The following is a 26,489-nucleotide window of genomic DNA, read 5'->3' as shown; positions in this document are numbered from 1 at the left end:
TCCTTAAAATTTTTCTCTTTCTTATATGATTAGTATATAATAAACATATACTAATTTTAATATTTTAGTTTTTTTTTTTTTTTTTTTTTTTACCTATTTATCTATTTCTCTTATCATATTCGCAGATAATTTTTTGCTTTTGGGGAAAAAAAAGCGCTTGAATTAAGCAAAAAAAAAAATTTTCTACTATACTAACTAAGGCTTTATTAAAAAGTTACAAATTACTGGTTAAAATATTTCAATCGTGTAAATTTTTTTATTTTATTTTTGTTTTACTTTTTGTTCTACAACTAGTGAACTAGGTCAACCATTATGGAGTTAAACAAACATAACATTTAAATCACACACTGGAGTATCAGTTACAATGTAGAGCAGCTGCAAATATCAAACTAATTAATTAACAATAATCCAACAACAGCAATGAGTATTTTGACTCATCTAAATCGTCTATTAGATTTAAAAGGAAGAACATGGATATGTGGATATGAATATGAAGTCTCCGGATTGCCCTGCTGATTCAACAGAAAGCATAAAAAGCTTTGAATCATCTTCTCTTATTTCTTTAGAGCTTGGAGTAGGGCACGTCTTTAGGGCTCTTCTTCTCCAACGCCGCCTGCGCTGACTTCACAAGGTCCTGTGTCTGCAACATGCTCATGTTCCAAGTAACCTGGAGGCAAGGGAGACATCTCACTATAATGTAGCAGGAAAAATTTCCAAAGAATAAACAACTCTTTATACTTTACTTATTTATAGTTTTTTTATGACCTAAGTCAATTCTTGTCATCACTTATGTTATAGCAGCTATAAGATTTTTTTTCTCTCTCATGAAGCTAACAATACAAAATGACGTACAGGAGGGATTGGGAGACCGTAAACATCTAAAAACACAAGAGGTAAAAATGCATCCTTATGCAAGTTCTTACCATGTAGTCCAGGCCCTCAGTCACACTGTGATCTCTGGAGTACAGGAGGTTGATTTTGGTTCCCTGGACAGCGACAGGACTACGGCTTGCGATCTCACCTGCTATTTCCAGAGCTCCAGCCATCATTGACTCTTTATCAGAGAATACACGACTGCAGAGATGAAAAACAGAACAGACTTACTTTAATTTATACTATACAAGAAGTTACAGGGTAAAAAGTAAACCCAACATCAGTCTTCTGCAGCAGGTCATATATATATATACACACACATTATATATATATATATATATATATATATATATATATATATATATAGGTTGTTATGTGATATATATCTTTATTACATAACAACCCATACAACTTGGCAGTACCAGTACCATAGACAACCAGTAGCAGTACCAGTACCAGTGTCTATATACTGTATATTCTAGAATATACAGTATATACACAAGATTGAATCAAATTAACCAACTTGCAGTTTTACAAGCCCTAAAAGTAAGATAGAAGCTCTCAAGACTAGCTTTTCATACAAAAAATTCAAAAACAGATCAAAAGAAAACTCAGTTTATAAAAGACCCACAGACATTGCAGAAGTCGACCTGTAGTGTACATATTAAGATGCATATTTTAACATATCACGCTTATTATTATTTGTTTATTACATTATTATATTTCCAAAAAAGCCTCTCAGGATATTTTATCTCAGTTCTCATTTCTCACTTATGTTTCCTAATTCTGGAGTGATAGTACCTTACTAGTCCACAGGTCTTGGCTTCATCAGAATACATTTTCCTTGCAGTAAGTGCTAAATCATTCACCAAGCTGAAAAAAGGAAAAAGAAAACATTAGAGAGAAATGTTTAATTAGATTTTCCTTTTACTTCAGAGCCCATCATACTTACCTACGACTGCCAATCACTTTAGGGAGACGCTGCAAAGTGCCAACGTCTGCTGCCAGGCCAACATCGACTTCCTAAATAACATGCGACAATAATTCAATATTCAAAAATAATTTACTTAAGCAAAAACTGAGAGACGTTATTAATTTAATCAGTTATGGAAACCCTGACAGGATTATAATGCTTCATGCATGATTAAGGTATCACTTTAGATGTTGTTAAATAAAGATGTATATGACTGTATATCAAACAACATAAACTGCCAAAAGTATTTGCTCGCCTGCTTTCACATGCATATGAATTAGATTGAGTAACATCCAATTCTTAATCCATAGGGTTTAATATGATGTTGGCCCACCCTTTGCAGGTATAAATAGCTTCAACTCTTCTGGGAAGGCTTCCCACAAGGTAAAGGAGTCTGTTTATGGGAATTATTGACCAATTCCTCCAGAAGTGCACAAAGCAAGGTCCATAAAGACATGGATGAGTGAGTTTGGTGTGGAAGAACTTGACTAGTCTGCACAGAGTCCTGACCTCAACCTGAGAGAACACCTTTGGGTTGGGATAAATTAGTGCAGAGACTGCGAGCCAGGCCTTGACGTCCAATATCAGTCTGACTTCACAAACGCTCAAAAATTCCCATAAACACACTCCTAAATCTTGTGCAAAGCCTTTCCAGAAGAGCTGAAGCTGTTATAGCTGCAAAGGGACGGCCAACGTCATATTAATCCCAATGAGTTCATATGTGAAGGCAGGTGAGTGAATACTTTTGGCAATATAGTGCACGTCTTCATAATCTTAGATTATTCAATTTAATACAAGACTTTCTAAAGCAGCCAGATCATGTTTTTTTGCCTTAAAATGTCAGAATTTTGAATTAGAATCAAACATCTGACGCTCACTGTGGTTCATTTAGGCCTCAAAAGATTGCAAATGTAAGGAATTGTTCACAGAGTGCCCCCTTGTGGTCAACTCCTTCACAAGCGCTTGTACAAGTCAAAACAATCAAATGATTAATTCTGATCATTTACTATCTATAGATCTAAATGTGTATAATCGCATGAAAAAAATAAATCCTGATGTAAACGTCTAAGCGAGTAAAGTATGGCAGGTTAATGTTCCTCATACCTTCACCTGAAACCAGGCGTCCTGTGTGCATAGACGAATATCACAGGCTGTGATTAGATCCACTCCTGTCAAAGAAGAAATCAGATACAGTCAAAACTGTCAGTAATTAATTTTTCTGCTGCTAAATATAGAGTGCCAACCCAAGTAAAAGATAACTCTCTAATGGAATAAAGCCTTGCAGGAAAAGTGACACCACAACTTTGACGATATTGTTTCTGTGTGAAAGAGATATACTTAACACTCCCAACAGACCTGCTCCCACACAGGCGCCATGCACTGCCACCACCACCGGCTTGGGACACTGCAGAAACATCATACACAAGGCTCGGTTTAGTTCTTTATCCAATATCACCATCAACCAAAAAGTTATTGGTACGTGCTTTTCGTCAATGTTATATATGCAATAAAACGTTATGTTATAGAAAAATAATCAGGGATATATTGATATAGAATTACTCTCAACAACCAAGTCCGGCTAAATGTTGTGAAACGTTTGCATAAACCTCTCCAGCCTGAAGCCATTCCCCACAGAATGTCACAAGTATATATTTTTTTCTTCCTCAAATTCATTTACATGGAGCATTTACAAAAACTAAATGTATTAGGTATAAAAGGTACTACAAAATAGTTTGGTTAAATAAAAACGTATGTCTTTCAGTATAATTTGTTTTTATATATATCAAATCAGCTTCTGCTAACAGTAAGGGACAATTTTTGAAAATATATCGACATAGCCCAGCACTGATAAAAAACTAGCTGTATGCTACACTCCAAAATAAATAAACAAATGAATAAAGTTTAAATTAAAAAAAGGCAACATAAGAAAAGATAAAGAATACCTTTTCAATAACTGAGAACGTGTTCTGGTATTTGGAAATGATGCCACGAAGATACCATGCTATCCTGGCACTATCGTCTCCTTGGGGCTGCAGCAAATCACCAGCCAAGTCCATAATGTCGATACCTATATAGAATGAAACTGGATTCTTTCAAAATAGATGGAAAAGTTAGGAACATTTTCCAATAAAATCCTGGTTTACGTATGAACCCATGTGAAAACCGTGTGTTTCATGGAAGCCGTTTCAATCTGGAATGTTAGCAAATGTCATTTCAATGTTCATAATTGAGTTAATAAACAGCTATTTGATTAACTCCAAGAAGAGGGGGGAAAAGGTGGATATAATGTGCTAAATGTAATTTTCTAGAGTTGTGTTATTTGTTCCTGATTATGTACGGTGTAATAGTGTTGTGGGTGACAAAATTTAGGACAACTAAGACTTATGATAATGTATTTATATGCACCTTGATTTTGATTTAGGACAGACTTTGGAAAAAAAAATTATAGCTTTAATCTGTAAACCAAAGTTGTGCGATTTGTGTGCCTTGATGTACAATATTTCACAATAAAGCTATTTCTTATTGTAACTGCACTGTAATTCTCTGTAGTCTCACAGGCTTCACATGTGACCGTCTGCTTGCAAAGGTGAACTGCCTGCACCCAAGCGTTTGTTAGTGTCGATGAACATCTTTAACTTACACATACGTTCTAGTGTGCTTGCTCTGCTAGACCTGATACTGTATATTATCAAGGGCTTTCACTATAAAAGGCACAACTTTGTTTAGCAATAAAAGCATGGCAAAATCCTATTCTTAACAAAAATGACATTGCTGTACCTGCAGTGAACAATTTCCCGGCACCCGAGAACACCACGACACGGCACTCTGGATCTTTAGAGATCTGATTGAAGCAATCTACCATTTCACTATGGGAAAAAAAAAAGAGAGCTTACTGATATTACATGCAAAGTAGAATATATCCTATACATAACAAACCAGAATCATAGTTATGTCCTTTTATTTCATGGTGATGAAAAAAAACTAAAAATCTACCTCCAGTAGGCCTTGTTCATAGCATTGCGTTTCTCTGGGCGATGCAGCTCAACATGAGTGACGTGATTGGCTGGATGGGTGATTGACAGGGTGGTGAAAGGTGGAGTGGGGCCTCCTGGAGTCGACATGGCTCTAACAGCGTTAAGAGTAGGAAGCCACAGGCCTCTTCCTGATCAAAACCATTTAACATGTCAATATGATAAATATTTACAGTACATAGATTAAGAAAAGGCACAAAGTTTAAATAGAAGAGAGTAAACTTATTTTTGGTGCAACAATGCATAAATCATCCTAGTCGCTTTCTGTTAGGAGATGTTTGTTAAACTTTTTTTGAAAAGATTCTCCAGTGTGAGCACAGCAAAAGTCATGGGTAATGACATCGCTCTTCGAACAAAGGTGAGTCCTCCGGACAGGGGACAGTTTTGCACCCTTTGCTTTGTTAAGAAAAGGTGCACAAGGTGAGGGAACACCTGCTTACAAGTGTTGTTATACAAGTAATAACAGAAACTTCTTTGCCATTCTCAACAGTAAATGGAACTCTAAATGGTTTTGTAATAAGCACTGTCACTTTGCACCTCCAGGGTCTGGGGTCGATTCCCGCCTCTATGTGGAGTTTGCATGCTCTTCCTGTGCTTGGTGGGTTTCCTCCAGGTACTCTGATTTCCTCCCACAGGTTAAAGACATGCAGATTTGGCAATTGGCATCACCCAAATTGCCTGTAGTGTGTGTGTGTGTGCCCTGCGGTGGATTGGCACCGTGTCCAGGGTGTACCCCACCTCATGCCCTAAGTCTCCAGGGATAGGCTCTAGGTCCCCGTGACCCTGTATACAGGATTAAGCGGTATAGAAGATAAGTAAGTGCGTTAGCACAAACAAGCTGCTATGTTGTAAGAGGAACACAAAAACCATGGAATGTGTTGCTACTGAAAAAATAATCAAGTTCAGACTTCATACTGGGCTTTAGCACACTGGTGGTGGTTGGAGATCTCGTCACATGGATCCCCCGTGTGTCTCATTGGGATGCGTCCAGTGTCTGGGGATGGTTTGAATTTAACACACCAACACTTGTCAAAGTCACTCAAATCCTTACGATTTTTTTCAGCTTCCAAAACATCAACTTCAGGAGAAAGGTCCACTCACTTCCAGCCCCCATTGTAATGAGAAGGGCCTAATTGTAGACAACTGGGTCAAAACAACACCAAAACTGCAGCTCTTGTGGGATGTTCCTGGTCATAATGTTATGGCTGGTCGGTGTATTACACTTGCCAGGGCGATATTTTGGAGGGATCACTAAGCCTCAGGTTTGGGACACATCCCAGGGAAAGCTGTGACCTTAAACCTAGTTTCATTCACTCGTGTTGAATATTTAATCCACTGCAAAAGCAATTCAGCTCACGACGAAACGTTCAAATGACACAATCTACACTTTTAGCTGTAATGCTAAATTAAAGTTAGTTGCACGCTTAGGAAGAAGTTATATTACAACCCAAGCCAAATGGACGACAGATTAATATCGCTGTTTCATTAAAAAATATTTATAGTCTCATGTTAGTGCACGTCTACATGTTGCAGTACTTACTTCCCAAAGCAGCAGCTTTCACAATGCAGTTCATTGCTCTTTGATCAGATTTTCAGTTTGATTGAGCAAAGTCCAATCGCCTTCCTGTCTTTCTAACTGCACTTTGTAGGGCACGACACGGCGTCCTGTACACTTCATGTAGTTTTCTACATGTCCAATAGGGATTCGGCCATCATTCTGTACGCGTTGAAAACATTTATTTAACAGACGCCATGTTTGGTACGGATCCTCAGAAGGGACATACGGTACAACTTTAAACTGTTTCCTATTATATAATCGTTGCTATTTGATATTAAGAAGAATTATATACTGTACGTCTATAAATAGGCTATGTGACCCAATTATTCCAAATTCGTCCGTGTGTGTCATGAATCATCACATGCAGCTGTTGTTAACTATTTTTTTTTTTTAATAAATAATTTAATCAATGCATAGTTGATAGGAATTAAGTTGCAGGACATTTTCACTGCATGACCTTCTTTCAGTACCTTCAGTACCTGTGACCACCAAACTAGTACCTTATATATATACTCAGCAAAAAAAGAACCGTCCTCTGACTTTTAACTGTTTTTACTTTCAGTAAACTTAACGTGTAAATATTTGTATGAACACTAAAAGAGTCAACACCATTAGACATAAACTAAAAATGTTTCACAATGTGTCCCTGAATGAAAAAATTAAAAGTACCAGTCAGTGTCTGGTGTGGCCACCAGCTGCTTGAAGTACTGCAGTGCATCTCCTCCTCATGGACAGTCTGAGCACTGATGGAGGGATTGTGTGTTCCTGGTGTGACTCGGGCAGTTGTTGTGGCCATCCTGTACCTGTCACGCAGGTGTGATATTCGGATGTACAGATCCTGGTCTTCCACTGCGAGGATGATCAGCTGTCCTTCCTGTCTCCCTGTAGTGCCGTCTTAGGCGTCTCACAGTGCGGACATGGCAATTTATTGCCCTAGCCACCTCGGCAGTCCTCATGCCTCCCTGCAGCATGCCTAATGCACGTTCACGCAGATGAGCAGGGACCCTGGGCATCTTTCTTTGGGCATTTTTAGAACTGTGACCTTAAATGCCTACTTTCTGTAAGCTGTTATGGTCTAAATGACCATTCCACAGGTGCATGTAAATTAATTGATTATGGTTAATTGAACATGCATGGAAAAAATTGTTTAAACCCTTTACAATGAAGATCTGTAAAGTTATTTGGATTTTTACAACATTATTGTTGAAATACACAGTCCTGAAAAAGGGACGTTTCTTATTTTGCTGAGTATATATAATATAATTACCTTATATTACCTAATTGGTGAACCCCACAGGATACACCCCTTGATATTCCAAAATATGTCTTCACTATATTTGTATAACTTAAATTTTTTTATATACACGTGTGTGTGTATACATATATATTATCACGCACACATTCCAGGTCTAAGACTGTGTTACCCCAAGCTAGTATCACAACTTCATATCCCCCAAAAAAATGTCTTAATTTATTTTTTAAATCCATCCATCTAGGAACCTCTGTAGTCCAACAAGGTGCTGTGGAGGCCAGTGGTGATTTCCATTGTTTTTGTTCCCATCCAACATTCACACAAACTATGGGCAGTTTGTGAACACCAATTAGAGTAACCTGTGCCTATTTGTACTGTGTGAGGGAACCAGAAAAGTCAGAGGAAACCCACCAAGCACGGGTAGGATATGCAAACTCCACTCCACACAGACCCAAGTCGGGAATCGAACCTGGAGAGTGGAGGTGCAAGGCGACAGTGTTAAACACTAAACCTCTGTGCCGCCAATTTTTTTAAATCAGTGAAGTCATTTTGGGATATCAAGGGGTTTACCTTTTGAGGTTGTGTATCGAAGTTCTATTTTGGGTATTGAAGACATACGTTGAGATATCAAGAGGGGTGTAACTTGAGGGGGTTACCAAGCCGATTATATATACTAAATTGGGGTCACATGACCTGGAAAGTAATAAAAGAAGTGCAGTAAATACTGTATGCAGTACCTATATTATTTTAGCAATAATATATATTGATATTAAAATACTCAGATATTTTGGAAGACACAAAAGTAGTGCATTTCTCTTTACCATACCATACTGATATCGTGGCTCACTATTCACCGACACCTGATACTGAGGTCATAACTGCTCTAAAAACAAATGATGCAAATCAGGGATGCAGATGATTATCATCACTGCACTGGCTACCTGTTCAGTTTAGAATTAATTACAAAATAGTACTACTTACATACAGGGCATTAAATAGTTTAGCTCTCACATACCTAACTAGTCTTCTGATATGCATAATCCACCACGCTCCTTAAGATCACAAAACTCTGGACTTCTTGTAATTCCCAGAATTTCAAAATCTACAAAAGGGGGTAGGGCTTTTTCATATTTAGGTCCAAAGCTTTGGAATAGCCTTCCAGACAGTGTTCGGGGCTCAGACACAGTTTCCCAGTTTAAAAGTAGACTCAAGACGCATCTCTTTAATCTGGCATACGCGTAACTCATCCCATAACTTCATACTTCAGTACATCTATCCTGAATGGCAACTACGCTAATTCTCTCCATCTGTTCTGTACTTTTCTACCCATCCCAAGGCATCTTGAGATTGTACCAGCTTCAGTAGACAAAGGCCAACCCTGTGAGGATCCTGAGGCATCCAGAGAAGGACCAGCTCCAGCTGGATTCTGCCTTATTATGGTTGGAGCTACACATCCTGCTCCTGTGCTCCCAGTGATCCAGACCCCACCTGCCCTCTGCACCTACTGACTCATCCCTATGCTGAACTGGACTTCATGTTTATTTAAAGAACTTCTGTTATATTGTACTTTCAGCTGCATAACACACATGATTTTATATCATCTCTATCTGTTATCACCCAAATAAGGATGGGTTCCCTCTTGAGTCTGGTTCCTCTAAAGGTTTCTTCCTATCGCCATCTCAGGGAGTGTTTCCTTGCCACTGTCGCCGTCACCCTTGGCTTGCTCATCAGAGACATTTCATTCATTCATCTCATTATTATCTAGACACATTTTTCTCACACGTACACAATTTATTATTATTTTTTATTATATATATTTTTTTATTATTTTTTAATGAATTTCTTTTGTTTTTGTGAAGCTGCTTTGAGACAATGACCATTGTTAAAAGCACCATATAAATAAAATTTAATTGAATAGATGTGACTGGTGTTTTCATGTCAATTCGTCAAATTTTAACAACAGACGTCGTGACAGATCACATTTATAAAAATTCATATCTTTAATGAGCAACCCAAAATCAACATAGGCAAGAGAAAAAAAAAAACCCGACCAAGACAGAATGAGAATGAAAACGTCTGACAAACACCATATGGAAGGATAAATCATCATAAGGTTATGGAGGAATAAAGTCAAACATTACTAAGTGTATGGTCACTATAAACTTGGCAAAAGAATCCATAGATAAGTGAAAGGCAAGGTTTATGATTATTGCAGCAGCTCTTTGTATAGCCTTGATTAATTTGGGGACTAAGAATCAGTTTTCTGGGTATTAATATAACGTAATGAATAATTGATTTACTTTGTAAAGTCTTGTATATTAAATGTATTCAAGGAGCAGTTGAGGGAAATGTTTTCAAGAAGTAAAGAATGGTTGGGGATAAGGGGGGGAATGCAGAGTAAGGAGCATCAACAGAGGCTGAACTTGTAACAATTGTAGTAATTAATTTTAAAAGTTTATGCTTATTTTTTAATTTTTTAAACCAATAGCATCAGTTTGCTCTTAAAGCAGTGCTGAATTAAGTTCTTAAAACCTTTAACCTTGTGCCACCACATAATCTAAGGCTAATACTGCAAGCTGTACATTTACTTGCAGATGTTCAGATGTCATAGATGTTCAGATGTTAACATGGATATAGTTTTACATTAAATCAAACTATGTATGGTTAAAATGAGACAGCTTTTATTATTGACATAACAATGCTGTGATATAATTGGGATAAAGCACTTCAAGACATGGAAAAAACAGGTTCAGGGTAGTAACAAGAACTCTACTCATAGGACCCCTCTGTTGATTATTTTTCCTGTAGGTATTAATTTACAGCTTCATACAGCTCTGTCTCACTGGCATTGTGATCCATATTGTGTCATTTCAGTGTAAAAATACCTTTCATCATATTTAAGTGCTGATTAGTTAACGGATTAAAAGAAGCATCCAGAACCTCATGAAGGGACTACATCACTTCTGTGGATATTTCTCAATTTATTAAAATTAAGCAAAGTCACTGAAAACAGCTTCTCACACTAAATAGCTAGTATATTAAATAGCCATGACAAAGAACTAATTGTCACTAATTTTATTTTACAATTAGAGAAAAATGCAGGCTTTCCTTTACAGGCTGCCATTTCGAAAAGTGAAGCGCTGAGCACACAGCTAACAGTCAATAATGGAAAGCAATAAAAAAAGAAATACATTAACAAAAAAAAGAAAGAAAGAAAAAGAAAATGGTACAAAAGCATTTCACCTTTCTTCTCTTCTATAAAAACAAGATTTTAAGAGTTCTGCCAAGCTGATTCTCAGCGTACGCTGTGGCTCACTCAATAGAAAGACATTCGATATTGACTGCACACATGAAGAACGATGAACAGGAACAGTGAAGTTGTGGTGGTGCTGAGCTTGTGCTGATGGCCGTTTTCAATTTGCATGCTGCGCAGTGGAGAAGCACAGCTTTAGTGTGTAGGGGTATGGGCCATCTAAAGCGGGAAAACAGAAACACAAACAGCAGGTTAGCGTGGCAATTAAAATAATTACATTCATCTGACAGGCAACTGTCCAGCACTCACTAGGGTTCTTCATCTGGTAATGGTTCATCATGGCAAGAGCTTCCATGGCATCATTAACAGATTCCCACTCTAGAAGCCCTGATGAGCTTCTCTCAGCTGAAGCACCACCTAAAATTAAAAGGGAATCATCAGTATTAAAAATCACAGCTTCAGTTACAGCAACCGCATAATTTAGACACAGAGCAACCTATGAAGTCTGTAATAAACAATGAAGTACATATCATGCTCAGCTCTGGTTAAACATTTGAAATCTCATTAGATGTATAATTATTTTGACTTGTTTTGTTTGTCTTGGCAGATACCAAAAATATCCAGAAGGCAATGTTTAATAACTGAATGACTATTCTAGTATCTTATTTCTGATGAGCACATGTACCTGAAACGCAAGCAAAATGCAAAAAGTATGTAAAATAAGAACAGAACCAAAATACAATTGTGCACTAAAGTCCAAATGTCTAATTTATCAAAATACACACAAGTACTGATTCTGAAGAAAAAAAAGAAGAAAAAACCTGCCAATTAATACAAATGTATTAATAAATACAATTTCAGTGTTTTTTTTACTTCATGCATGCAATCTAGTTCAGTTGAAAAACATGAAGATTTCTTATTGCTAAGGTCTTCTCTGATTGCCATATTTAGAAATGTTATGTTTTGCAGCATATCCAAAATCTTAAGAGCATTTTAACTAACATTGCAAATAATACTGTTATTGACACCAAGTACAATAGAAGCTCTAGTACTAGTGATTACATTTCAATACCTCTGGGGGTTTCTGCTTTTACACAGTCAAAAATAGGCTTAAAGTTTTTTTTTTTTCTTTTCTGGAATCGCCATCAGCTGCCTTTTCATATTTTTTTGACGCTCATCAAGTCCGAAATCTTTTTCCTGTCAAAGACGATTTTTAGTTTTGGGAAAGGCAGAAGTCACTGGATGCTAAATGTGAGCTGTAGGGGAATGAGTAACCTGGGTGATAGGATGCACTTATCACATTGTCCCTAAAAGGCTTCTGAATCATCTGAACAGTTTCCTGTAGGGGATTGTTTCAAGTTTAATAAAAATTATTAAATGCAGATTTTCTGCTCTTCTCGCTCACGTCGTTTGGAATGTACCCACCAAAATGTACACATTCACTCAACGGTATCTAGCGCCCCACTGACTAGTACAGTGAAGCCGTCAGTGTTCATGCATGTGCATTCCAGTCCACTTGACTGCTAGGTTACAACGAACAAACTGTTCTCCTTATACTAACAATGGCTGGATACTTTCCGGACAGACCTTGTATGTATGTGTCTCAGCTGAACTTTAGAATGCACAAGGGTTGGGGAATTTGGCTCGTATTACTTATATTGTAATCACGCTCCAGGTGACAAACTTTATGCTTGGTGTGGAAAGCAGACCTCAATTTTTAAATTTTTTATTTAAAAAACCTGAACTAGCCCCTTAAATACACAGTATGCAAAAGACAGGTCAGTACATGCTTTGGTTTTAATGTTGCAGTTCAGGACATTTTCTGGACAGTAAAATGAAAGACTTATTCATTTATTTATTATGATAATGTTTATATATAAACTTGTATCTTGTCAAACATTACTTTGTCAATGTTTTGGCTGACTCCCCATCAGATCATGAAAACCATTGTATGTAAAACGCTTGGGTAATGTTCCCATGCTCATGTTCCCAGAGTAGATAATATTGATTTTCCAAATGTTTATGCCCTTGATTTTAACCATAAAAACATGATTTATATGGAGGCAGAATGTTCAGTATATCAGCTTTTTAAGGTTATTGATTGACATCCACGAGGACACAAACTATTACACAATCAGAGTGGAATATTATGCAACAGGGTGAAATACTGAACTGGTGATATTTGCTGCAATCATACAATAGATTTAAATCTGCATGTTTTTTTTCAGCACAATTTTTTCCCCAATTTAAGTGCCTATTTACTAATTATACATCACAATGCATAATTTCAGATCACCATCAGATTTTTTCCATCTCAACCAGCTTGCCATACACCTCAAACCTAAGGAGTCACTTACCTTTTGCAGCAAACAGTTTTATATTAGACGGACTCTTCAATCCGAGTTCATCACAGATCTAAGAACAGAAGAAACAGATATGCTGACTTACAATTTAAATCCAATAAAAAAAAATAAAAAAAAAAACCTGAATCATTGAGCTGCAGAACTGACCTCAGAGAAGATCTCAACTGAGGCTTCTGGGGCAGCATTGAAGAAGTGTAGGACATTGCTGGGATGTTGAATGCGGTTCTTGGCTGCTTGTTCTGGGGAAGCAAAGCGATTGTTTCGACTGCCGTGGAAGTCTTTAAAGCTGCTTGTGCCATCCTCTAGCTCATACGACTGACCAGGCATGATGGCCTGCTGCTTAGAAACACTGCAAGAGCGCAAGAGAGTCTGATGCTGATCCAATCCATCAGGTTTGTAAAACTTTCACCAGATACAGTGGTACATCGGCATACGAATGAACTCAGTTGTGAATTTTCGCATTAAGAACTAACATTTTTTGGTTTACGCAACTGGCTTAGTCGCTCGTGTAATTCCAGTCACGCGTACTTTCCGTAGCTGAAGACTAACCTGAAAGTCTGCGTCAGTAAAAAATTAAACAATGCGAGTTATCGGAACGGATTATCTGAATTTACATTTTTTTCTATGGAAAAAAAAAAAATGCACGTCGCTGTACGAAATTTCGCCTTTTAAGACCATGCCTATGGAACGGATTAAATTCATATGCCGAGGTTCCACTGTAACAGTGATTTTATTGGATTTTATACAAATTTAACATCAAATATTACAAATGCTAACTTGTGGCCATGTGCTTATCTAGCTAGGGCTGTTTATGACTTCTTCTGAGTCAGGTAATCTAAATGCAAAATGCTAATAAAATAATTACAACAGAACACCACAAATGACTTTTCTATTTATTAATTTTATGATTATATACAGGGTGCCAATAAAGTCAGGAAATATCAGCAAGACCATGATGCATCGTAAAGGTAATCATGTACAGCAAATGTACCAAATGATGACTACAAAGTTATGTATAGGTAATTGCACTCTCAGCAGGATCCTGACTTTTTGGTCACTTCTGTAGTTAATAGAAGTGACCCTTGGAAAGAAATATAACCTGTTTTAAAAGCACAACTTATACAGTCCATAATGGAAAAAATGATGTTTAACAACAGAAATACACTTTTAAAATACTTACGAGACATTAAGTTTCTGGTTGAACAGGAAATAGTTGTTTAGGTGACAAATGGCCCGGTCCACAGCATAGCAGTCTCCCATTTCCACCATGGCAGCACCTGGTTTGCTCTTCATAAATTTCACCTGGACATCACCATAATTAAAATTAATATCCTAACAACTCACTTTTTTATTTTAATAAATTCAGGCATAAGCTGTTTAAGCGTTTCCTCACCCTTTCAACGTTGCCATAGAGGCAGAAAATGTTGAACACCCTGTCTGCATTTATTTTGGACGGCTCCAGACCGTAGACCATCATGACTGGAGACTCTGCATGAGCACTGTATTCTCCCGGAGGTGGTGGAGGTGGGGCACCGTATTGGCCGCCATAGCGCTGACTGGCCCCACCCCTCCGTGGGCCTCCCATAGAAGGACCCACACGCCGTCCATCGTAACCGCCGTAACTCTCGTCCTGGTAGCCGTACCCACCTGGCAAGAAGAATACACAATGGATGATGGCTGAAATCACTCATACACACATCACTGCAATTCTGAATGACTCAACGCAGCACCATCTTAACGCCACTGTGGATCTATGCACCCAAATTAAACAAGTCGCTCCCCGTTTTTGTGAGTGAACATGTTGGTGTCCGCCAGGAGCCTTACCGTACTCTGTAGGGTGGTGTCCCAGCAGAGCCGGCTGCCTCTGGCGCTTGTTGGAGTGGCCATTCATATCTGAGAGCCAAGAGAGGGAAGGAGGCCATGAAAGGGAAAAGAAGAATACACAGTGACAGGGAGAAAGGGTGGAAAATGAACTTGCCAAAAAAAATAAAAAATTATAAACTTTAGCCTAATGTATAAAGCCTAAAACCATTTGGACAGAAAAGAGGCCAGAAACAGATGACAGAAAAAGAGATAAACCAAAACTGAATATGGAGATGGATGAGGAGCCCTAGAGAAGGTGACCAAGCACCAATGTGTGTGAAAATCACCAAATAAACAATGGTTGAAATGATTATATGGTGTATTAAGAGAAGAAAAATAGGAAGGAGGGGAAGAAAAAAAAAGAAGCCTGGGACGCACACACACCTTGTTTGTCCCCATCGTCATCAGCTTCTGCACCTGTTCAGGTACAAACATTGGAAACATGAATCTCAAACTAGTTTTGCGGCTTTTGCTTTAACGCAAAACAACAGCTCTTTAGCATGGGGCTTAACTGTTACATGCCCTGAACGTAACACAAGAAAAATATATCAATACTACTGATACAGCACAGCAACACGAAAAACTGGAGTCCACTGGATAAACAGGCAAATGGAGAGTGGAAAGGGAAAGCGATAGCAAGTTAGGTACATATCATTTTGTCAGAATAATAACCATCAAAGCATCACTCCAAGACAACACAAGCTTGGGGATACTTACAGCTCAAACCCAGGGGGAGGGGTACAGGTTGTCAATTAGCCACAGGTGAGGTCCGCTTCATGTCTGCCACTTGAAACTTTTTTTTGGTTTGGATTGAAAAAAAAAAAAAAAAAAAAAGCACGTTTCCTTTTTCCTTCCAACTCAGTTTAGTCTCAAAGACTCCATTGGCTGTCCTCTTTATCCAAGGTCAAAGTGTCTCCGCAGCTCTTCCATATTCTTCCAGGAGTCTGTTTTTTTTTATTTTATATATTGTCCGTGTCATCACGCACAGCATGGTGGAATTTTGCACATTTCAGATTCCCACTAGAGACAATGCCAAACCTGCGTCATATTGGAAGGTGTTACAAAGTAGGTCATAAGACTAAATGTAGAAGAGAAAGGGGAAAAAAAAAACACACACATTGAGAGGTAAAATAATTTGGGCGATCTAGAGTTGAGCGGTAAGCTGGACAATTGCGTTCTGTAATTAAAAGTGTCAGCATGTGGTCTGTGTGGGTGTCGTCATCCTCATACTGGAGGTGTCATTTCTTGCAAAAAATAAAAATCACAGCTATAATCAGTAGGTTGGTACAGATGCTTTTTATATGGTATGTGAGCACATTTTGTTTCAAGGATTCGAGTGTAAGGAACAGGGAACAACAAAATATACACCCATGGATGAGAAGGGTTCAGACGTAGTGTTTTTTTTGTTTGTTTGTTTGTTTGTTTTTGACTGACTTGTCCTTTGAGTGCATGGACTATTTGTTGTGTCCCCCCTGAAGATTCCTTTATCAGCAGGTGGCGGTGGTGTTGGTGCTGTGTCACACTGGGGTGGTGATGATGCTCTCTCTGTGGCATGTGTCTTATTCTTCTAACACAATTTAACAGAATGTGTGTCATGCCGTAGGGTGGCGCGTCTCCGTGGCTGCAGTGGTTCAGGAGATGAGGAGTGTGAAATGTGTTCGCTCATATGGAGTGTCAGAATGCATGGTTTCTCTATCATGCTTATGCTTTCCTTCTGCTTGTTGAAGGAGGAAATGCTCTTGCGGGTGTAGCTGAGGAAACTGAAATGTCTTCGATGTGTATGAAAAGTGCACTCTTCGTTGTCCAAGTGTGTTGTTGCAGCTGATGTTTTGAAGCAATTTTACTTTTTTGGTATACCATTAGATGTGAAGGAGCAACTGGCCCATAAGTAGGCATTAAATGTACAAATGAAAAACTGATCTCTTTTTAAGAGAGAAGTGCGAGAAGGCAATTCTGCCAATACCTTTTAAAGAGCTAAATTGGCTAAACAGATAAAAATGCATATAGCATTTTAGGACATACACTTTGAGGTTCTGGAAAGCTTTAAAGAACGAAAGTAATCCATGATCCATCAATGAAACCACCCACAATGAGATCTACATGGTTCCCTGTTTTTACTGTACTGTAGGGTGATAAACATTATGTAACATTACGTAAGTAACAGATTACACAAGGGACTGACATTTCCAGTTGGGCTGTACTAATTTACACTAAATCCTCCTTACCCGCAGATGGAAAACAGATAGGTTGAATAACTCACACAGAATATAGGATGCTTTGGATTAATCTTGGTATAATGACAAAGCATTATAATACGGTTAACACAGAGACACCTTAGTTTTCCCAAAAACCTAAACTTGACCACAATTTCCTTTGTGGAATTCTGAAATGGCACCACCTTCCTGAAACAGCTTAGAAAGATGCCTTTTGTAAAACAGCCACAGCAGTAATGCTTTAAAATTGAGAAAAAAAGTTATTTCTATGAGCGATGCATACTCAGTGGTCCAGTTGCTCCTTCCTTTTATCTTTGCATTGATGTGAAAAAAAGCTGCGTACATTTCAGAAACAAGGTCACAAAAACAACTACCTGCTATGCCTGGGCTGCACAACAGGTCCTATTAATCGTAATAAAACCCACTCCCACCCGCTTAGCTATTCTCCACAGTGGCAGTAAGGGTGCTGAGTTGTGTCAGAACAGAAAAAAAAGTCCAGTGGCCCACGTTACCTTGGCTGCTCAGGTTTGGATTGGTGTAGTCCCACGTGTCCTGGTCATTCTTGAATACGTTGAGGCGTGTTGGCTGTGAGAAGTGAAAAAATAAAAATAAAAAATCAGGCTTGTTTCCACACATGCAAATTCATTACATGTTTGTTTTGATCCAATTATAGTAGAAATAGATATGAACAAAATTACTCAAGTAACGAAATTAGTATCCTGGAACAAGAAGATCTTTTTTTTTTCTTCTTTTGTCTCAGCTAATAATTTTATTCATAGTTAGAGAATGCAAAAATAGCCTAAACCATGAACCAGAGGCATTAACTTAACAATAAACTCACTACATATTGCTGTGACCCCGTCACCAAGCACAGGAAGAAGACTCAAACTTAGTGTATGCACACAGACCCAAGGCGAGACTCGGACCCTCAACCCTGGAGCCACAGAGCTAACCACTACACCACCATGCTGCCGAAATGTCACTTACGCAAATTAAGTTCTTGTGTATAGAACTGTATCACAATATTCAGTACCACAACATCACCTGTTGTATTCAGTATAAACTGCATTCTTGCTCATGCAGGTTCGCTTAAATAAAGACTTGGTTTATCTTTACGGAAAAAAAAGTAGTTCATAATCAAACACTAAATACACTTAAAGCCCTTATTCAAACTGCAAGCAAATCTGATTTGCTTTATAAATCTTATTGTTAAGACTGTCTGTAACAAGACAGCTAAGAATTGTCTTCCCGCTGGTTTTTTAAACTATGGATCCATGTCCATACGACATGATGGTGTGAACCTGAACTTCTGCTGACGTAGTAAACAGTTTTAAATCCAATTTAAGTGGGTAAAGCATCCAGACTGAGTAGATGATGCAGAGATGGGAATTACCAGGGACCACTCATTATGATATAATGATACCTAGGTGCCGACTAAATTGTTATTGTGATTGTTAGTTTCACGATTTTATAAATATATTAAATATTAATTATTTTTAGACTTGTTACAATTCTAAACAAACTTATCTTGAAATACAGAATACCATGCTGCCTGCCAATGTGTGAATAGTTTTGGGAGCAAAACCTGTGGGAATGGCAACTGTTTAAACACATTAGATGCAAATAAATATTACAAATAATTTTTGGAATCAGTGTGGCAAAACAAAAAAGGTAAATCATCCTTCCCTCTACATCTCTAATCTTTAGGAATTCAATATTTGAATAAAAATTTCAATCCACGTCTCGAAGTGGCTTAAATTGTATTTGCAAAAATCAGATTAAATTTATTCTTTATTTTTCAGACTACATGAAAGCAATCTGATTCCAAACTGCAATCTGGATAGAGGGGTAAAAAAAGGCTTCTGAGCTTGGCTGAAAAGTTTCCAAGCAACCAGATTATAGTATCTGGCATCACACTGCACTTTCACTTGCTCATTGGACTAGATAAACTAATCATTCATCCACCCTGATATAGCATAAAAGCACGTAAAAGCAAAAAAAACACACACTATCCTCACTCATTAACAAATGTTTGGTGTGTGTATGTGTATACCCTAAATAAGAAAAAAAAGCTCCACTTACCTTGGCATATTCAATCTTAAGTGTGCAGCAGCCTGAATATATGTCCGCACCATTGAGAGAGGCTTTGGCCCGCTGTGCACTCTGGACTGAATCAAATGTGGGAAGAATTAAGGAAAAAAAAAAAAAAGTAGATCCTAACAATGACAACTACTATTCAACAAGCTCTCACAAGGCTTAATTCATTTATCAGGAGGGACCACTATGTTCTGGTAAATGTTGTGAAGGAGCCGGAGCCATTTCAGGGAACACTGGGCATGATGCAGAAAAACACACTATACAGAAACATTGGTCCATCGAAGTGTATACTTTTACATGCAGTCATAGTAAGAGGCAATTCACTGTAGCTAATTTTGCGCATTTGAAGGGGGGGTGGGGGGACAGTGTATGGGCGAAAACACTGGACAAAGGTTTACAGACGAGCAACTCTTCATAAACAGAACCCCAAATTCAGAATTGATTCAAGACCTTTGGAGCTGTGAAGCAGCAAATTCTTGAGACGCATATATAACTACATGTTTCATTCATTTTACAGGCTGCAGAAGCCTCTGTGTCGGGCTCCTCAACAATTATCTTTGCTTGTGTAGTTGCGGGGTGATGCCTTCCCTAAAGCAGTAAAGGATATTCTACCATGGCCTGGACTCCATTTTTCCTAAAGATAACAATTCTCTGGACAGGCCCACAATTGTTGCAGATGGTATAAAGCACGTCCTGGAGGATAAAATAAATACATAAAATTACAAATGGTACATATTTGTGACTGTTATAAATGTACAAAGCCATGACTTTTTATGTTATGTACTTATACTGGTGTAAGGAGTTTTTATGAGTGCTTAAGAGGATTACCGTGGTGATGGGATAAATGGGGTTCATGATCGTGAATAACAAAACATTATTAACACTGCGGGAGTCATCAGAGTCGCCGGGCCGAGAGATCTTCTGACTGGTGGAGTAATTCACATAAGCAGGATTTCCAGCAATGTAGATCTGGTTGTCGTTAGCGTACGTTACAGCGTTGCAAGAGCCGCTCATGTCCTCATATTCAACCAGGGCTTGGCGTTTCTTGGGCATCAACACCACGTAACTGCAGAAACAGAAAATAATCTGGCTAAACCACTAGCGCTCATTTTCCAAACACATGTAGTTAAGTTAACAAGAATATGAGTGAGATTTCCAAAAAGCAAATGGGACAAAATTAGCAAATTGAAAATGGAATTTCTGCATGGATGGTCTATTAAAGTATCCATCTGGCCTCTTAAAAATGTATATCATGATATTAGCCATTTCTATTAATATATCGCTTTTTTAATTGTTATTTTAAGTCATTGATAGACTTAAAAAGAACAGATTTTGAGGATAAAGCTAATTTTGGAAGCAGACCTGGCAACCTGTAATCTCGCTGATGAATGAGGCACAAATACAGTAGAGAGATGTGACAAGCCATGTTGGTTAGTTTTGGCCGAACACTGATTAGAGGAAACACACATGAACAGCCGCTTTTACAAACTTAAGCAAACTCTAATATCATATACTGCATGACATTTAGAAAGGATGCAGCCGGGGAAACCTATTAAAATAACATAGCAGATAGAGCAATGTCAAACCTTAGGATAGATACATTGAACAGGCCAGTATAATAATTTCCACCTCGATCTGTGGTCTGGGTCAAACTCTGTAGGAAATCTGTACAAATAAATGCTGGTGGGTTTTTTTTAAGCTTTGCTAAGAACATTGGTACACTAAACTGTTCTCAAGTAGTAATGGTTTTACAAAAACGAATCATAATTTAAAGTAAAAAAATTGGACAAATAAACAAGCAACAATTCAGAAAACAGATTTCTGGAAGTCCATCAAGGCCAATCCATATTAATTAAAAATGTCTTATTACTGCCAATTATTAAAATGTCCAATACTGTGAAAATTCCTATAATTTCTTCAAAATTAAATTAAATTTGACTATAGAAACGGTAACAAAAGTTTTACTGCGACAAGCTGTGAAGTGCTTAAAGAAACGATTTAAAAGTTGGGTCAGCAGGATCCTCATTTTCCCTCTCATCTATTACAACCACTTAGCATTCAGCATCACCAGTATACTAATGACCAGCCTGAAGAACTATTCAAGACTACTAAAAATTACAATAACAACAAAAAAAGTATGGAGTAAAGAAAAGAGGGGAGTGGTGGCTTCAAAACTTCTGCACAGTACTGTAATGGTCATTATCAATTAATAAAAGTCATTATTGTTTTCTGTAGTATTATATTGCAAGTTTATCAATGCTGAAAAGTATATACCATCATACCATTTGGAGTTGCTTTCCAAAATACACTTTTTTTTTTTTTAAATAACATTATGTAATTTTGCCCACAACTTCAGGCAAATGTGATTTTAGGCCTAGTCCCAAAACAAGTATTTGCTTTTTCCTTCTTGATTCACATTAAACACAAAAGTATGTCTAGCCTAACTTCCAGTTTCTAAATATCACCACCCTGGAAGTAGTTTTATTTTGCGTGAGCTAAAGCAAAGTTTAAGGTTTAAGTTAAAATTCCATTTTGTTCCAAAATAGCTGTGTACATGTGGACAAGGCCTCAGACCTTAAAAGCTCACGTACAGTATTACAGCAGTTCATAAGAAGCGCTTTACCTGATGGTTCCAAATTCTTGCAGGGCCTCGACAATGTCTGCTTCCAAAACTCCATCCACCAACCCCCTTATGTGGACCACAAGGGAGGGGAGAGGTTTGTGAGGGTCATCATAGCCCTCCTGTAAATACACCATGATCATACATGTTATAGAGAGATTGAAACTGTAAAGCTGAAATATAGATATGAGCAGTTAAGTGGGGGGGTTGGGGTCAAATGTACAGTCCACTCAATTTTTCGTGATTGAAGTAGAAAGGTAAAAGGGTATTTGGATAACAATACAGACTCAAACTCAAAGATTTTGGGAGACGTTGGTTAATTATTTCTACTACATTAATATAGCTCCAGTTAATCGCAGTGTTAAATCTGTGCCTGCTCAGCATGGACAAGGTCCAATAACAGCATGCCTTGAGCTCCTTTAATCTTATGCTTTTTAACCATTTACAGTTAACTGAGAAAAGTCTGAGAAACAACTTGGTTCCCATCATCACTTACATTACAACAGCTAAAAACAGTAGTTCCCTGACTGAACCCAAAAAGTGCAATATCCTGTCCTTCAGACACTATAGTAGCAGAAAGCTTACTCACACTTACACATATGATACATGAATGCGGTCTCAAAGAAAGTTTAATCACAATAACGATTATATGCCTTTGTTAAACAAAACATTTTCTTATCTGCTTAGGTCATGTGGAGCATCAATTATGCAAGGCTGTGCAAGATGTTACTTAAGCAATTTTACACAAGAGGAACTGCTACACTGCTAGATATAGCACAGCTGTGATGTAGTCGTAGACACGAGGGTGCAGTTCCACATATTTAATCATCAGATTGGGATTTGTTTATTTATTTAACCAGTTATTTTTGCTTTTCAACACATAACCCTCTACAGTAGGTGGAAATATCTAACCATGGTACTGATTAACCATATTAATCTACCTATTAATTTTTGGTACTATGCAGCCAAAAGTTGAGAAGAATAAAACACGGACGTAGCAGACAGAGTTTCTCCTTATATTTACATTATAGAATATCAGGGTTCTGCAGTTGAATCTCAAATAGCGTTAAATGAAAAGCCAGTGCGCTGCGGTGTCAAATATATCAAAATACTGTGTTAAAGCTCATTAATTTTTTGCTGGCAGGTAATGCCGGCCCTTTCCCCTGGCTACAACCGCAAGTATATTTTAGACCTGTGGAAAAGACTGACGTCACAGCAACACAGACCACAACAACTCTGACTAGTCCAAATGATAGTCAACTATAAAATGACGACTTTTTCCTCTACCCTTCTATTTTTTTTAAATAATTCAGGTGAAATCCAAATAACAATGGGGCAGAGACTTATCAAAGTTTCTCCATTGCAGTAATTCCAATAAAAGTAACTTGTCTCTGGTATTCTCTATTAGCTCCAACAGCATCCACTCGGTTTCATTTACCACTGTATGTCAAAAATGATCCACACTCTGGTTATATTGGCCCATCATCGCTTTCCGTTCACGGATACTGTCTCCTCAGTCAACGTTGTGCAGCTGTGAACGTGTTACATCAGCTCATTTGTAGCTGCAGTGCAAGCAAAAATGGATGACCCATTTGTGGTTTGGACAGAACAAGACCAGCGTGGACTGATTTATTATTTTTTCTGTGGTCTGAGGGTGTACCTGATGCCGGTATTTATCGACTTAAGACTTAAATACAGAGAAAGTGTTTTGTTGCGAAAAAGTGTGTATGAATGGATAAAGAAGTTATATTTAGGCATTTGGCAGACGCCCTTATCCAAAGGAACTTAAAAAAGTGCTTAAGTTTCCATCATTGGATAGATCCTTACACTGGGTTACTAGGTTACTAAATACCAAACACTGTTGGAAAAGATTGCCAGAGACTCAGCTGTAAGGACTTCTAGAGAAAGTTCATTCCACCACCTATCCAATCCAGTAAGTATTTTCTGACAGAACAGTAAAAAGACTAGATACATGTCTTCCTTGATCTCTAAGAGATGGTGGGACCAGCCTAACAGCACTGGGGGATCAGAGGAAACAATCAAGGAAGGTTGCATAGGTGTTAGCCATTAAGGTGAACATTTCAGTCCACACTGTTGACAAACTGCAAAAACGTAGTTTTAAGGTGTTAAAGCATCCTCCGTATAGCCCTGATCTTGCGTCACTGGGCTTTTACTTTTCGGTCCCCTGAAAGCAGCCCTATGACGACAAAGATTCACTTCTGATGAAATAGTGAAGACAGCACTGCATCTGTAGCTCACAGTTCAGCCTAAAACAGTTTAATAAGGGAATTGAACGCTTCTTGACACATGGATAAAGTGAATTGAAAAGCAAGAAAATTATGTCGAAAAATATGTTTAGTCAGTGACAGCAGTTCATACATCACCACACTAAATCCAAAATCAATAAAAAAAATAAAATAAAAATAAATTTTACATCACTTGGAGCAGTAAAATCATGCCTTTAATCCTGAAGGCAGCATGCTTGAAACTTCGCACACATTGGCGGGGTTAAGTTAGTTTAGAATTGTTATGGAATCTGAGAAAAAAAAAGTTAATATGGATTGTTTGTAAAATTATGAAAGTTATAGAATCGTGATACAATTAGTATCGAGCACCTAGGTAACGTGGGATTCCAATCCCTACTTGACAAAGAGGCCTAAATCAGCCTTTACCTCAGCAATTCATAATTGTATTTCATCTTGGTAGGTTCCTCGCCTGCCATGCGCAAGGCCCAGGTTCGATTCCCACCCAAAGCACAAAACCCAGTTACTGGATGCAGTGCCTGTCCCAAGCCTGGATAAAATTGAAAGGTTGCATCAGGAAGGGCAGCCGAGTAAAAACCTGTGGTGTCCGGATCGGATGGTCCGCTGTGGCGACCCCTCGGTTTGGAGCAGCAGAAAGACTAAACGATTTTATCTTCTTGTTAAAAACAGAGCTAATAACACCATAACGTGTTAGACTAACGAGTCTGAAACCGCAACGATTCACAGCAATGAACACGAAAGTGTGAACTCTGATTAAATCATCACATTCTGAACGATCAGAGCGACACTTTCTGCAGTGTCGTGGAGATATCATATGTAATCTTGAATTATCTTGAGCTCACTTTTGTGTAGTAAACAGTGACTGCTGGTTGTCATGTTAACTAATAAGCTCAAAACAAACCGTTTCCCGATCCATAAACGAATTATCTACCCGCTATACATACTTCAGGGCACATTTTCTTCAAATCTGGTCAGCTGGGTAACAACCCTTTTTTATAAATCTAAGTGAATGTGTCCCTGAGGAAGCACTAAAGCATGCAGGGCCGCCGGGGGTTCTCCCGGATCAGACTTAGGAACCCGTGCTTTAGGGAACTCATTGGGTTTCTACCTTGTTCTCTCGCTGGACCAGTACAGGTGCATACTGCATTTGTCATTACAGTGCACACAGTGATAAACGCGTGTGTTGAGCTAGACCAAACCAAGAATGACAAACAATAATAACCAGGATCTTTGTTAGCTTCATGGCCGTACCGCTGCACAGGCCCTGTTGAGGCGGCGTGGCCTCTTGGGGCGTTATTCCACGCGACTTCTGCTAACTTGCTTGCTAACTACATTCATTCCCGCTAAAGCTAGCAGTATAAACACGCAGGCGCGTTTTAAATAATCACGAAACGCCTCTAAAATGTGACCACGTCACGTATTATTCGGAGTGTGGTTAAAATATAACCCGGTGAGATTCAAGAGAAAAAGGAGAAACAAAGCCGTTTAGCTAAGTCGCGCTAACAGGGTTGTGTAGCTAGCGCGCGCCACTTACGCGCGAGCTTTTCGCCAGAGCGTTTGTGGTTTTTAGAGGAAAAGAAAAGAGTTAAGTGTGAGCTCGGGTCTGTGCACGTGCACTACTTACAGTCGCCATTCCTCCGTCGTTGTCGGTTTTTTGGCGCTTTGTAGCCCTGCCTCCCTCGCTGTAGTACCGGGCCGTTTGCGTAGCCATGTTGTCCCGTTAGGTTTTTTTTTTTTTCCCCACGCACCAAATGAAAATGGACGAGAAAAAAATACGAGAACGTGTGCCTGCCTCTTGCGAGCTCCTATTGGTCATAAACTTACAGCGCCCAACCAATGAGGAACGACCAGAAGCGTAAAATTGCTCAGTGATTGGCCAATCTTATTCTTTAAGTTAAATTATTATTATTATTGCTTTCTGTACTTGCAACACTGTAAATAATGTACATGTGACTGAAATAAATGCACTGTAAAACTGCACTTACAAGAGTGTATGACCTACTACCCAACAATCTTCTACACCACTTATCCTGTGTACAGAATCACGTTTCTGGGTTTTTCATATGGGCTGTCCGCAAAACACACCCAAAAGAATTTGATATACTCCTCCTAGGGTATTTATCTGAGT

At 38.3% G+C, this 26,489-nt stretch overlaps 2 protein-coding genes across 3 annotated transcripts; both read right to left on the bottom strand.

The window, feature by feature from the left end:
* Nucleotides 1-242: 242 nt before the first annotated feature.
* ech1 (enoyl CoA hydratase 1, peroxisomal) lies at nucleotides 243-6,625 on the bottom strand. Its single transcript, XM_053486144.1, has 10 exons — nucleotides 6,419-6,625; nucleotides 4,841-5,009; nucleotides 4,625-4,713; nucleotides 3,790-3,914; nucleotides 3,203-3,251; nucleotides 2,951-3,015; nucleotides 1,826-1,896; nucleotides 1,675-1,746; nucleotides 924-1,074; nucleotides 243-667 (listed from the first exon to the last, which is right to left on the bottom strand). The coding sequence occupies exons 1-10, from the start codon at nucleotides 6,450-6,452 to the stop codon at nucleotides 563-565; spliced, it is 930 nt and encodes a 309-aa protein (XP_053342119.1). The 5' UTR covers nucleotides 6,453-6,625; the 3' UTR covers nucleotides 243-562.
* A 3,722-nt stretch (nucleotides 6,626-10,347) lies between these two features.
* Nucleotides 10,348-26,126, bottom strand: hnrnpl2 (heterogeneous nuclear ribonucleoprotein L2). 2 transcript variants are annotated; one of them, XM_053486641.1, is made up of 14 exons: nucleotides 25,986-26,126; nucleotides 22,101-22,219; nucleotides 20,306-20,543; nucleotides 20,085-20,170; nucleotides 19,463-19,559; nucleotides 17,893-17,965; nucleotides 15,552-15,584; nucleotides 15,129-15,197; nucleotides 14,698-14,951; nucleotides 14,485-14,606; nucleotides 13,452-13,653; nucleotides 13,299-13,356; nucleotides 11,251-11,358; nucleotides 10,348-11,160 (listed from the first exon to the last, which is right to left on the bottom strand). In XM_053486641.1, the coding sequence occupies exons 1-14, from the start codon at nucleotides 26,070-26,072 to the stop codon at nucleotides 11,102-11,104; spliced, it is 1,605 nt and encodes a 534-aa protein (XP_053342616.1). In that variant the 5' UTR covers nucleotides 26,073-26,126; the 3' UTR covers nucleotides 10,348-11,101. The 2 variants fall into 2 exon arrangements, with proteins under 2 accessions (XP_053342616.1, XP_053342617.1); XM_053486642.1 differs by lacking the exons at nucleotides 15,129-15,197; nucleotides 15,552-15,584.
* Nucleotides 26,127-26,489: the final 363 nt, after the last annotated feature.

Source organism: Clarias gariepinus, chromosome 25 (assembly GCF_024256425.1).
Source record: "Clarias gariepinus isolate MV-2021 ecotype Netherlands chromosome 25, CGAR_prim_01v2, whole genome shotgun sequence".
In the NCBI taxonomy this organism is placed as follows: Eukaryota; Metazoa; Chordata; class Actinopteri; order Siluriformes; family Clariidae; genus Clarias; species Clarias gariepinus.
This window is presented reverse-complemented; position numbering and strand designations above follow the sequence as displayed.

What these genes read in the sequence shown, in the direction of transcription:
- ech1 (XM_053486144.1), bottom strand. Translation starts at nt 6,452, where the DNA reads ATGAACTGCATTGTGAAAGCTGCTGCTTTGGGAA. An exon ending in ACGCCTGGTTTCAGGTGAAG is followed by an intron (nt 1,897 to 2,950) that starts GTATGAGGAACA and finishes CATGTTATTTAG; the next exon opens with GAAGTCGATGTTGGCCTGGC. An exon ending in AAAGTGATTGGCAGTCGTAG is followed by an intron (nt 1,747 to 1,825) that starts GTAAGTATGATG and finishes TCCTTTTTTCAG; the next exon opens with CTTGGTGAATGATTTAGCAC.
- hnrnpl2 (XM_053486641.1), bottom strand. Translation starts at nt 26,072, where the DNA reads ATGGCTACGCAAACGGCCCGGTACTACAGCGAGGGAGGCAGGGCTACA. An exon ending in TGACGATGGGGACAAACAAG is followed by an intron (nt 15,198 to 15,551) that starts GTGTGTGTGCGT and finishes CTTGGCTCTCAG; the next exon opens with ATATGAATGGCCACTCCAAC. An exon ending in AACCAGAAACTTAATGTCTC is followed by an intron (nt 13,654 to 14,484) that starts GTAAGTATTTTA and finishes GCGCTCTTGCAG; the next exon opens with TGTTTCTAAGCAGCAGGCCA.